This window comes from Mauremys mutica, chromosome 2 (genome assembly GCF_020497125.1).
Source record: "Mauremys mutica isolate MM-2020 ecotype Southern chromosome 2, ASM2049712v1, whole genome shotgun sequence".
In the NCBI taxonomy this organism is placed as follows: domain Eukaryota; kingdom Metazoa; phylum Chordata; order Testudines; family Geoemydidae; genus Mauremys; species Mauremys mutica.
The window spans coordinates 183740846-183754960 of NC_059073.1; the positions used below are offsets into that span (position 1 = coordinate 183740846).

The 14115-nt window shown below is 46.2% G+C and overlaps 1 protein-coding gene across 3 annotated transcripts in view; it reads left to right on the top strand.

The window, feature by feature from the left end:
* EPB41L4B (erythrocyte membrane protein band 4.1 like 4B) overlaps nt 1-14115 on the top strand; it is a 290295-nt gene that overhangs the window by 138495 nt on the left and 137685 nt on the right. For all 3 annotated transcript variants that reach the window (XM_045005334.1, XM_045005335.1, XM_045005336.1), the window contains exons 10-14: nt 289-358; nt 541-710; nt 913-1022; nt 6840-6870; nt 13191-13224. In XM_045005334.1, the coding sequence (XP_044861269.1) occupies nt 289-358; nt 541-710; nt 913-1022; nt 6840-6870; nt 13191-13224 (415 nt within the window). The remainder of the gene's footprint in view (nt 1-288; nt 359-540; nt 711-912; nt 1023-6839; nt 6871-13190; nt 13225-14115) is intronic.

The following is a 14115-nucleotide window of genomic DNA, read 5'->3' on the forward strand; positions in this document are numbered from 1 at the left end:
CCCCTTTTAAATAATGAGTTTTGGCTTGGTTTGAATGTATAGTGTGGGGAATTTAAGAAGGGAGATTGATTCTGTGATATCAAAATAGATTAAGATACATGCTTCCGACTAGGTCAGTTTGTTTCAACAGAATCTAAAGTGATTTGTTAAACATATATTTATATTTTAAATACATTATGAGGTCAGATATCCCATTATTGTAAACCCTCTTATATACCATTTTGTTAGTTTTTCTTTAACTAAAAATCCTAAATTTATAAAATGCCTGTTTATTTCCTGTATGTGTAGGCCTAAAATCACTAAAATGGACTTCAAAAAGAGCAAATTAACACTTGTGGTCGTAGAAGACGATGAACAGGTAATTTTTCCCCCTTACTTGGAACCTGATCCATTGAAGGGCTGAAGACGTTCAACTCCTGTTGGCCACCAGAAGCTGAAGGGGCTCAGCGCCTTGTTGGATCAGGCCCTTTCTCTTTTGTGTTAGCCATTAACAAATATCATGCTTGCCAACTTCCAAAGTTTTTTTGTTTCTGCATTTAGGGCAGAGAACAAGAGCACACATTTGTTTTCCGATTAGACAATGCAAAAACTTGCAAACATTTATGGAAATGTGCAGTGGAACACCATGCATTCTTCAGACTGCGAATACCAGCAAACAGTAAATCTAGCAGATCTGACTTCATAAGGCTGGGTTCACGCTTCAGATTCAGGTATTTAATGAAATAACTGGGCATTTGTATTTATTTGAGGACGCAAGAAGACAGCATAAAAATACAAGATTTGTCCAGTTCGTTCCAAGATTATTTATTTATTACTCTTTGCAAAGCAGCTTGGTTTCTCTAAGCATATTTGATAAGCACGAAGTAAGGGTGGAGTTAAGTCGCTCTCTCTAACTAAAAAAAATTTTTTTAGTGGTCGAACAGAGTATCAAGCAACACATGGATCCAGGTTACGCAGAACCAGTACATTTGAAAGAAAACCCAGCAAACGGTATCCATCACGAAGGCATTCAACTTTTAAAGGTGGGGCTTTTATTTAACCCACTTGAATTTTACATATTCATTAAACTAATTGCATGCTCATTAACAGCACAGCCACACATGCATGTTGCAGAATTTCTATTGGTGTATATAGATGACCATTTTCAAACCAAACAAAATTATAGCTCAGTATGATGAGCATAACTGAATGAGTCACCAGCTGAAAAATCAAAGGTAGCAACTTTTTCCCTGAGTCAGTTTTGTTGTGTTATCCTTTGTGTCTCCTGCATCCTCTCCCATCCTTCACCATTCCTGTGTTTTGTTTTCTTCCCCATCCTCAGCCAGAGTTATACGTTCCCCGGGCACCTGCGAGCTACATTGGACAATTATTTTTGTGTGACTGATTTGTGATTTGGGAATGTGTGGGGTTGGAAACCCTTTTGACTTTCTCCCCTTTCCTTTTCTGCATGGGAATGGGGAGAACCACATCTAGAGGTACTTCTCTATGTGTGCATCTATGGGGTTACTGGTCCCATCTTTTGTTTCCACTATGCTTATGTCAGCTACAAAACAATCTTATAAAACTGTGGTATTTATCATTCTCTGAGTCTGTCTCAGTGTGGATCCCATTGTAGACGTGCATACACCTCATGCATGTGAGAGCAGTTGTTTTTTTTTGTTGTTTTTTTGAGTAGCAAAGTCTGCACGTCCACCCTGTGCCTTTTCATGGACCTGAGTGACAGTATAAAGGGCAGCATGGCCATGACTTTACCTCATTCCCTCTGACTTGCTTGTGGCACTGAACCTGTGGAATATCCGACCTACTAGTTCTTAGCTTTGGCTGCAATTTCTGCAAACCTTCAGAAATTCTTCAGAACTCTGTTTTGATCACCTTGATTTTTTTTTGACCTCTGCAAATCACATCAATCCATCTGAACCTAGTGTTGATAGTTCAACACACACACACCCCGTGCTGATCCCCCATATATACACCTTGTATAGCCTTATCCATTTTGCAGCAGGGGCACAGTAGGAGCTTCTTCTATCTAGATGAATTGCACATACCTAGCAAGTGTTCTGTGTACCTGCCATTTTCCACTAGGATATGAGATGAAGCTCAAACTACACCTTCTGGAACAATTCATGAAGGTATCCTCAGATCCCGAGAGACGAGCTCCAAGGTCCTGCTACTGGACAAGTCAGTGTCATCCAGCATTCCTCCAGCAGACAGGCTACGCCTAAACCCAGTGCAGAGAAGACCACACCGAGAAAGGAACTATCACTGGCACAGCTGCCCCCAACGTTGAAACATCATCAACATCAAATCAGGCACTAGCACTTGTGCCATCAAAGTCCAACATTGAGGGGAGTCACTTCAAATAAAGAGGCAAAGACTCTGGGCAAAGATCAGTGTTCTCCCATAAGGAGAAACAACACACAACCTCTGGACTGCACCCTTCAGTGTCAACATTGGCCATGGAGGATGAGCTTAGGGGAGAACTGGAACAACCATCAGTGCTGAAGCACCTGCCAATACTGGTACAAATCCCAGTGCAGAGCCCCCTACAAGATGTCTACTCCTCCTCACTGTTACCAAAGGCATATGTTCTCTCCATCTTCAAGTAGAGAACCTTCTCCCCTCAGCTCAGTGGCTGACACCATGGAGAGACTCACCTGATTCCTCAACAGGGCTCTGCCCCAGCCATCTCCTCAGAAATGGCACAGGATTGGATAATGCCAAGGGTATTCTTACTACTGTGGCCCTGTTGGGGTTACTGGGGTCTACCGTCTTGGGCATCGAGAAGCCAGACTCAACTGTGCTCAAGGAAGAGGTCACTTCTCCCTTCAGCATCTCTGGCCAGATACACATCAGAGTATCAGGAGGAACAGGATTCAGTGTTAGAGCAACACCTGCATCCCGTATCACTACCTGAAGCCCTCTCATCTTTCGTCCTCTGGCGAAGGGGTATCCTTGGTATCTAGCTGGGAGCCACACTGCTCCAAGCCATAGCTCCTCCCCAAGTCCTACAAGAGCTCTCTTGGTTGGCTACTCCCAGTGAATATACGGAAAGGGATCAATCCCATTCTCTGCTCTCTCCCTAACTGTTACACTTATCATAGATGCTTCAGGGAGAGGATGGGATGCCCATTTGTACCACCTGCAGATACCAGGAACATGGTCTCAGAACAAACTAAATTTACATATGAGCATCCTGGAACAGAGAGCCATCAGACTGAATAGAATAATAGAAATGTGAGGCTGGGAGGAGCCTTGAGATGTCATCAGATCCAGCCCCTTGTACTGAGGCAGGACCAAGTAAACTTAGACCATCCTTGACATGGTCTTAAACCTCCAATGATGGGGATTCCACAACCTCTCTTAGAAGCCTATTCCAGTACTTAGCTATCCGTAGAGTTAGGAAGTTTTTCCTACTATCTTACCTAAATCTCCCTTGCTGCAGATTAAGCCTGTTACTTTTTGGCCAACCTTCAGGTGACATGGGGAACAGTTGATCACCATCCTCTTTATAACAGCCCTTAACATATTTGAAGACTGTTATTGGGTCCCCCTTCGGTCTTCTTTTCTCAATACTGCCAGGGTACACCTTGCAGCAGAATCAGCATTTCATGCTCCAGAACAGTCATACTCGATCTTCTTGCACCTGATGATGTTGAAGTTAATTAAGGGCCTCCTTCATATCTGTCCTCCGGTTAGAGACTTGTCTGCCTTGTGAGACCTCATGTCATCCTCCTGAAGCTCATGGAGCTTCCCCTTGAGCCACGCTGGAATGCTCCATACAACATTTTACTATCAAGGCAGTCTTTCTGCTGGCTATTGCTTCAGCTTGAAGGGCTTGTGAGCTCCAAGCTCTCGCGGCCAGACCACCATACACATTCTTCCATCTCATATTTTCACCTGATCCAATCGGTTACCAGATCAGTCTTCTTCCCAAAGCTGCACTCATTTCCGGAAGAGAAGAAACTACATACCTTGGATGTAATTAGAGCTTTACTATATTACCTTGATAGGACTGATCCGTTTTGGCTCCCCCCCCATACACCTCTTTTTGGCCATTTCTGGCCCATCCAAAGGGAATCATGTAGTGAATTTCTACCTGCAATCAGCTGGCTGGCAATCTGGTCACTTTGTCCATCAAGGCACACTCCGCAGAGGCACAGGCTGCATCTACCACTTGCTTCAGGAATTTTCCTGCCTCTGAGATCTGCAACATGGAGTAACCCACTGACTTTTGTGAAAAATTATGTCCTTGACATGGCAGCCAGGGCTCATGGTGAGTTAAGGAGACCAGTTCTTCAATCATTGTTTGGTTCAGCTAATGCTCCACACTGCACCATCTTAAGAGGCTACTGCTTGCCAGTGAACTACAGTGGGATCCACACTGACCTACTAAAGAAGAGAGATCTGTTACTTACCCTACAGTAACTGTGGGGTCAGTGCGGATCCCATGACCTGCCCTCTAACTCTGCTTTTTGGAGTCTGTAGCTAATACTAGCTTTGAATCACAAGGGAACGGGGGGGGGAGGAGGGTTGTGACTGCATTGCCTCATATGGGAGCACAAAGTACACGCACAGCCCTGACAGATGCTGCTACTCAAAAAAATATTCCTGTCTTGCACATATGAGGTACACTTAGACTGTAGTATCTCAGTCTTCAACGAGGCTAATGAGGAGCTATGGGGTAATGGTAGGATGACAAATAGGAATGAGGATATGGCGGTAGATATTACCACATCCGAGGTAGAAGCCAAACTTGAACGGCTTAATGGGTTGAAATCGGGGGACCCAGATAATTTTCATCCAGGAATAGTAAAGGAAATGGCACATGAAATTGCAAGCCCATTAGCAAGAATTTTTAATGAATCTGTAAACTCAGAGGTTGTATCATATGATTGGACAATTGCTAACATAGTTCTTATGTTTAAGAAAGGGGGGAAAAGGTGATCCGGGCAACTACAGGCCTGTCAGTTTGACATCTGTAGTATGCAAGGTCTTGGAAAAAATTTTAAAGGAAAAAGTAGTCAAGGACATTGAGGTCAATGGTAATTGGGACAAAATACAACATGGTTTTACAAAAGGTAGATCATGCCAAACCAACCTGATCTCCTTCTTTGAGAAGATAACAGATTTTTTAGACAAAGGAAATGCAGTGGATCTAATTTACCTCGATTTCAGTAAGGCATTTGATACGGTTCCACATGGGGAATTATTAACTAAATTGCAAAAGATGGGGATCAATATTAAAATTGAAAGGTGGATAAGGAACTGGTTAAAGGAGAGACTACTATGGGTCATACTGTGGGGGGAGGGATAGCTCAGTGGTTTGAGCATTGGCCTGCTAAACCCAGGGTTGTGAGTTCAATCCTTGAGGGGGCCACTTAGGGATCTGGGGCAAAAAATTGGTCCTGCTAGTGAAGGCAGGGGGCTGGACTAGATGACCTTTCAAGGTCCCTTCCAGTTCTAGGAGATTGGTATATCTCCAATTATTATTAATTATTATTATTATGAAAGGTGAATTGTCAGGCTGGAGGGAGGTTACTAGTGGAGTTCCTCAGTGATCGGTTTTGGGACCAATCTTATTTAATCTTCTTATTGCTGACCTTGGCAGAAAAAGTGGGAATGTGCTAATAAAATTTGCGGATGACACAAAGCTGAGAGGTATTGCCAATACAGAGAAGGACCGGGATATCATACAGGAAGATCTAGATGACCTTGTAAACTGGAGTAATAGTAATAGGATGAAACTTAATAGTGAAAAGTGCAAGGTTATGCATTTAGGGATTAATAACAAGAACTATTGTTATAAGCTGGGGAGGCATCAGTTGGAAGTAACAGGCGGAGAAGGACCTTGGAGTACTGGTTGATCACAGGATGACTATCAGCTGCCAATGTGATATGGCCGTGAAAAAAGCTAATGCGGTCTTGGGATACATCAGGCAAGGTATTTCCAGTAGAGAAAAGAGGTGTTAGTACCGTTATACAAGGCACTGGTGAGACCTCATCTGGAATACTGTGTGCCGTTCTGGTCTCCCATGTTTAAGAAGGATGAGCTTGGGTTGTTTAGCCTAACCAAAAGAAGGCTGGGGGAGATATGATTGCTCTTTATAAATATATCAGAGGAATAAATACCAGAGAGGGAGAGGAATTATTTAAGCTCAGTACCAATGTGGACACAAGAACAAATGGATATAAACTGGACGCTAGGAAGTTTAGGCTTGAAATTTAGATGAAGGTTTCTAACCATCAGAGCAGTGAAGTTCTGGAACAGCCTTCCAAGGGGAGTAATGGGGTCAAAAGACATATCTGGCTTCAAGACTAAGCTTGATAAATTTGTGGAGGGGATGGTATGATGGGATAGCCTAATTTTGACAATTAATTGGTCTTTGACTACTAGCAGTAAATATACCCAATGGCTTGTGATGGGATGTTAGATGGGATGGGATCTGAGTTACTACAGAGAATTCTTTCCTGGTTGTCTGGCTGGTGACTCTTGCCTGCATGCTCACGGTTTAGCTGATCACCATATTTGGGGTCGGGAAGGAATTTTCCTCCAGGGCAGATTGGCAAAAGCCCTGGGGTTTTTTGCCTTCCTCTGCAGCATGGGGCACCTTGAAGTCTTTAAACCATGATTTGAGGACTTCAGTGGCTCAGACACAGGTTTGATACAGGAGTGGGTGGGTGAGATTCTGTGGTCTGCATTGTGCAGGAGGTCAGATTAAAGTCAGAAGAGATCATTATGATCATCTAAAGTCTATGATTCTATGAAAGAACCACAGTTACGGTACAGTAAGTTCTCTTCCAAAGGTAAATGTTGATTAACTTTTTTTTTTTTTTTAAAGCAAACAATCCTGTGAAGGCAGCACAACTGTGGTAAGTGTATCCAGATTCTCACTGCATGTTCATTCCTATGGTTTGGCAATGAGTCCTAAGGCCCTGTTCCTGCATCAGGGTTGGCTAGCACCGAGTCCTGCACCTGCACTAGCTGACCACAGTGTGAGATCAGGGGCTAAGTATGAAACTGTGTTTGCTTTTCTTTTTGTCTGAGTGGATTTCTGTCCTTTGAAAGTAGGAGAAAAATTGAGCGTATTTTCTTTCTGATTTTGTTGTCATTATGTTGAGCATCTAATACTATCGGTTGCTGCTTTGTAAGTTAAAATAAAGAGTCTTTTCTTTGCCCCTGAATGTTCACTGTAGTACAAGCAGACCTTTGCTGAGCAAACTACTAATGCTTCTGAATTTGTAACATCGGGTATAAATTTTGTTATACCTCTCTAAAAACAGAGCACTGAGCTACATAAAACTGAATTAGAGGTGTTATTAAATTAGCATTTTCACGTGGTAACCTACTCATCATCACTTCATAATCATGTCAAATCAGGAGTACATGGAACCACACTAACTTTTCTAGCTCTTAACTTATGCTATGCAGTTGTGTTGCGCCCCCCCCCTTTTTTTTTTTAATTGAAATGTGTCAGTAGCAACAGTAGAGTTATGGTGAAGAAGGTACTTGCTTTATGAATCCCTAATTGCAGGTGCTTTTAACTTTTTAAAAATTAGTCTTTGAGCTTCCATTTCTTACTTTGATAGCCAGGAAATGGATGGTGGGTTTGGGTTATTTTTTAGTTTAATTGGCCATGTTTGTTTTATCAGTCTCAGAAATGTGAAGGAAAATGTTGGTTTTCTCCAGTTAAAAATATTTTGCACTTGATTAAATTAAAAATGCCTTGTATTTTTAAAAAGTTCAAAATTGCCATGAATTTAGCCCTAAATGAGGACAAGCATTCTTACAAGCTTGAAGAAATATAGTTTAGAAAAGTAACACTTTCTGCAAACTTTTTTGGTACTCTGGAATGTTTGACATTTTCATACTATTATTTAAGGCTTTGCTTTTGCAAACATGGGTAATTCCACTGAAGTCAATGGGATTACTCTTCTGTATAAAATTGTGTTCTTGCATAATGCAGGATCTGGGAAGTTGGTGTCTCTAGTAGTCATAAAAGGTACAAGACACTATACCGGAGGTGGGGGGCTGAAATGATGTTTATTTCGCTATCATTTTCATTTTGTTGTTTTGGGGGAAATGTAATATGGAAGGATCTCTTAATTCGCTCGTAGTTCTCTTACTACTATTAAAATGGACTGCTACGTTACAGAATTTTGAGGGACTGATGGGTTAATGTTTTCATTATTGTTAGCAGAAGACTCAAAAAGACAGATCTGTCCTGGTACCAACATGTTTCCAATATTCCTGAGAAGTTTAGGCCTCAATCCTGCAACTGGCTCCATGAGGGCAGATGTCTGTGCTTCTCTATATCCTCTTTAGACTTAGGGTATGTCTACACTACAAGAGTAGTTCGATTTAACTTAGGTCGAATTTGTGGATTCGACCTTATGAAGTCGAATTTGTGTATCCACACTAAGGACAGTAATTCGACTTTGTGAGTCCACACTAACGGGGCCAGCGTCGACATTGGAAGCGGTGCATTCTGGGCAGCTATCCCACAGTTCCCGCAGTCCCCGCTTCCCATTGGAATGCTGGGTAGAGCCCCCAGTGCCTGCTGGAGGAAAAATGTGTCGAGGGTGGTTTTGGGTAACTGTTGTCATTCAACCGTCACTCCCGCCCTCCCTCCCTGAAAGCGCCAGCGGGAAATTTGTTTGCGCACTTTTCTGGTCAGTGACAGCGCGGACGCCACAGCACTGCGAGCATGGAGCCCGCTGCGATCATCGCTGCACTTATGGCCGTTGTCAACTCCTCGCACCTTATCGTCCACCTCTTCCACAGTCAGTTGCTGAGAAATCGGGCAAGGAGGCTCCGGCAGCGCGGTGAGGACATGAAGTGTCAGAGTGGCACAGACCTCTCACAAAGCACGGGACCCCGCGCCGTGGAGATCATGGTGGCAATGGGTCACGTTCATGCTATGGGACGGGGATTCTGGGCCCGGGAAACAAGCACGAACTGGTGGGACCGCATAGTGCTGCAGGTCTGGGATGAATCACAGTGGCTGCGAAACTTCAGGATGCGTAAGGGCACTTTCCTTGAACTCTGTGACTTGCTGTCCCCTGCCCTGAAGCGCCAGGACACCCGGATGCGAGCAGCCCTGAGTGTGCAGAAGCGAGTGGCCATAGCCCTCTGGAAACTTGCAACGCCAGACAGCTACCGGTCAGTAGCGAACCACTTTGGCGTGGGCAAATCTACCGTGGGGGTTGCTGTGATGCAAGTAGCCCACGCAATCGTTGACCTACTGCTCTCAAAGGTAGTGACCCTGGGAAACGTCCAGGTCGTCATAGATGGCTTCGCCGCGATGGGATTCCCAAACTGCGGTGGGGCTATAGATGGGACTCACATCCCTATCCTGGGACCGGCCCACCAGGCCAGCCAGTATATTAACCGAAAGGGCTACTTTTCAATGGTGCTGCAAGCACTGGTGGACCATAGGGGACGTTTTACCAACATCTACGTCGGGTGGCCGGGCAAGGTTCATGACGCGCGTGCTTTCAGGAACTCTTGTCTGTTTAGACGCCTGCAGGAAGGTAGTTTCTTCCCGGACCACAAAATAACTGTTGGGGATGTGGAGATGCCTACAGTGATCCTCGGGGACCCAGCCTACCCGCTAATGCCCTGGCTCATGAAGCCCTATACAGGCGCCCTGGACAGTGACAAAGAACTCTTCAACTACCGGCTGAGCAAGTGCAGAATGGTGGTGGAGTGTGCTTTCGGACGTCTCAAGGGGAGATGGAGGAGCTTACTAACTCGCTCGGATCTCAGCGAAACCAATATCCCCATTGTTATTGCAGCTTGCTGTGTGCTCCACAATCTCTGTGAGAGCAAGGGGGAGACCTTTATGGCGGGATGGGAGGTTGAGGCAAATCGCCTGGCTGCTGATTACGCTCAGCCAGACACCCGTGCGATTAGAAGAGCCCAGCGGGAAGCGCTGTGCATCTGGGAGGCTTTGAAAGCTAGGTTCCTCAGAGAGCAGGGTAACCTATGACTGTCCGGTCTCTTTACAGAGAAGCTGAACCTGCCCCTGTTTCAGTTACTATTGACTTTTTTCAGCAGTTACATACCCCGTTCACCAGGTTTCCCCCCTTCCAACAGACGTTTAAAAATAAAGTTATTGGAACATTTTTAATTAACAAAGTTTTCTTTACTAACGAATTAGCGTTAAAGGGTTCAAACAGGGACGCAGACTGTGGTGGGTACGGTGTGCAGTGATGTACAGACCGCTTCTACACTCGAGGAATGACAGGCTCCTGCTCCTACAGCGGTCTCTGGGGGGGAGGACGGTTACAGGAGGGTTTGCAGGAAGGGGGTGAGGGGTGTGTGGGAAGGGTGAGTAGGTGTAGGGGGATGATGGCTCTGGCTGGGGCTCAGGGCATCGGAGAGGCTCATGGCTAGGGTGGAAGGGCATGGTAAGGGCAGCCTGCCTTGCCATTTGTGGATGCCAGGCGCTCGGACCCTGGGGCAGCATACACCTCCCAGACTGACCTGGGGCAGCAGACACCTCCCAGACTGACCCGGGTGCCTAGTGACTGCACTCTGTGTGTGACCTGCTGTTGATCCTGCCCCCATGTCTGTACCCTGGTAATGGTGGCTGTCCTATGCAATTAACAAACCCCTATCTCCCCTTCACACAAAGTCTTCTGCAAAGAAACATGACGGAAACAGTAACTAACAGCAAACTATTTTTAATACTCAACTACACAGTTGGGGGATGAAACTGGGATTTGGGATTGGGTGAGCCAGGAAGGGAAGCAATTCTCATACTTTAGGGAATGAGAGCTGTTTGTTACATGAGCGCTCTGCTGGGGTGGAGTGACAGTTTTCACGGCCCCTAGCGCCCCTCCTTCTTGTTATTTTGGGTGAGGGGGGGACAGGACTTTGTGGCGGGGGAGGGTGGTTGCAGATACAGTTCAGGGGGGCTCTCTCCTCCTGCCTGCGGTCCTGCAGAACATCCACAAGGCGCCGGAGCGTGTCCGTTTGCTCCCTCATTAGGCCAAGCAGCGTTTGAGTCGCCTGCTGGTCTTCCTGCCGCCACCTGTCCTCCCGTTCGCTGTGTGAGCGCTGCTGCTGAGAGAGGGTCTCCCTCCACTGGCTCTGCTGGGCCGCCTCGGCTCTGGAGCAGGCCATCAGTTCAGCGAACATCTCGTCCCGAGTCTTTTTCTTTCGCCGCCTAATCTGCGCCAGCCTCTGTGAGGGGGATGCCGGGGCAGGTCGGGAAACAGCCGCAGCTGTGTGATGGGAAAAAGGAAGTGATTTCCTTGCAAAGATACATGTTTGCGAACACTGAACACAGTCTAGTCTGTTTCTGTGAACAAGACCATATACGGCACCTATCTCATGCGCTCTCAGGACAAGTTCGAATTTTCGGCATTCGCTTTCATTGCCTGGGGTCTTGCACTGGAGATCAGACAAGCGGGGCAGGACAGCAGAATCCGTGTAGCAGCCAGGCCTGGTAAGCCATAAACTTTATGCTGCTTAAAAGTTAATGGATAGCAGTGCCCTCTTGCTGCAGGCAATCTGGAAAGCATAAACTCTGACCCTGTTCCACCCCCTCGCGGCTGTCCCCGGGAAAGATCCCTGTATGCTTCCCCTCTGCAGCCTCCACCACGTGGCTGTTAAACGACGCTTATTGTTATGCAAAGGAAAAGTGAAGCATTCCCAATAGTAACATTACACTAATTCCCCTAATTAAATGCAGCAGTCGCCGAGCGAGATCACCCTGAGGCGGGTCACTAAGAGAGACAGAGAGCGCATGCTGCGTGAATCCCTGCACAGACCAGGGCCCTATGCTGCCATGCTCGTCGAGGCAATGCTCCCACTGTACCTGAGGATAGCCTGGCGCGGAAGAGTGTGCTTCCACGGAGCACCCCGTAAGGCACCTCTCCCCAGGAACCTCCTGCGGAGGCTTTTCGAGTACCTCCACGAGAGCTTCGTGGAACTCTCCCAAGAGGATTTCTGTTCTATCCCCATATGCATTGACCTTCTTTTCATATAGTTTTTATTCCTGTTTTTTAAAAAATAAATGTTTACATGTTTATAGCACTTACCGACTGATCCTTCCCCTGATTCAGAGTCCGGGTTAACGGACGGGGAGGGTTGGTAGGGGATCTCTGTGAGGCTGATGAAGAGATCCTGGCTGTCAGGGAAAGCAGTATTGTAAGCGCTGTCGCCTGCCTCGTCCTCCACAAACCCTTCCTCATCTTCCCCATCCGCGAACATCGCCGAGAAACTGCCCGTCGACACTATCCCATCCTCAGAGTCCACGGTCACTGGTGGGGCAGTGGTGGCAGACCCACTGAGAATGGCATGCAGTGCCTCGTAGAAGCGGCATGTCTGGGGCTGGGCTCCGGAGCGTCCGTTTGCCGCTTTGATTTTTTGGTAGCCTTGTCTCAGGTCCTTGATTTTCACACGGCACTGCGTTGCATCCCGGCTGTATCCTCTGAGTGCCATGGCTTTGGAGACCTTCTCGTAGGTCTTTGCATTCCGTTTTTTGGAGCGCAGCTCCGAAAGCACAGACTCATCGCCCCACACAGCGATCAGATCCAAGACTTCCCGGTCAGTCCATGCTGGGGCCCTCTTTCTACTCTGAGATTGCATGGACCCCTCTGCTGGAGAGCTCTGCATCGTTGCCGGTGCTGCTGAGCTCGCCCCGATGTCCAACCAGGAATTGAGATTCAAACTGGCCAGACAGGAAAAGGAATTCAGATTTTCCCGGGGCTTTTCCTGTATGGCTGATCAGAACATCTGAGCTCGGACTGCTGTCCAGAGCGTCAACACAGTGGTGCACTGTGGGATAGCTCCCGGAGCTACTAAGGTCGATTTCCGTCCACACATAGGTTAACTCGACATAGCCATGTCGAATTTAGCGCTACTCCCCTCGTCGGGGTGGAGTACCGAATTCGAACTAAAGAGCCCTCTAGGTCGAACTAATTAGCTTCCTGGTGTGGACGGTTGCATGGTTAAATCGAATTAACGCTGCTAAATTCGACATAAACTCCTAGTGCAGACCAGGCCTTAGACTTAGAGGGACTCCACACAGGCACAGAACTTTTCATTTGTGTAGCCAGTTGAAGGATCAGGTTCTCAGTCTTGTTCACCCACATAGTAAACTAATTCATGGAAATTATCAGTTTTCTTATTTGTGTTAGTTTTAATTACAGAAAAGCTATTTTTCTTTGTCTTATTTTAGTGCAAAAAATAATCCTGAAGTCCACAACTACCAGGTAAGAGTAACACTTGCTGGACTGAATATTGACTTTAGTTTTATTACTTTAATTATAAAGTTATTGCTGCCTATAATTAAGGTGACTCATTTTCTCCTCTCTCCCCCTTGTTCCCTGTTGTTTTGATTTGTTCCTTTCATACCCTTTTGGTGAGACTTTGTTCTGTCTCTAATTGCTGCAGCACAGTGGGGAGACACCTTTGCTCCCTCCTGATTCTGGGCAGCTCTGGGGACTGGAAAGGTGCCCCAAACATTTAGACAGCCTTAGAGGGCCTGTTTAAGTTATGGAAACCTCCTGGGCTTACCTTATGAGCTGCAGCACCACCCAGAATCTTTGCAGCGTTGCATCGTGTGGTCCCATCCTCAATACACCACCTATGCCAGGGCTTGTTAGGAGGTGTCTGCAGTAGGCATTCTTACAATTGTCTTCCATGGTGTTTACACCAGGGGGGATCCTCCCGTGGCTGGGTTGGGGGCTTTTACAGCCCCTTTATGCCATTCCTTCCCTCCTAACCAGGGAAAAGGGCCTGGAGTGGAAGTGAGGATCTCACCCTTGTTTCATATACTTCACAGTAGCATTCAGTGCTGTTGAGGGAGCAAGTTGCATTTTCATCCACAGTGAACGCATGTATCAGAAACTAATCATAATGCATTTTTCAATTAACAAATTTTAAAACCTCCATAGTGATTTTGTTCCACTGTCATTGTCTCATCAGGGCTTAATGGGCATTGGGAATGGTGGTGTCCTTCTGGACCTTACTGCTGTAATAACCCTTCTCCGCCTCCGAACTCCGAATAAAAATGGCTTTTCACCCATTTCCCAAGCAAACAGGCTGAAATTATGCAACAGAGCAAAAATGTGGGTTGTGATATCTTTCCAAAAGGAGCAGCA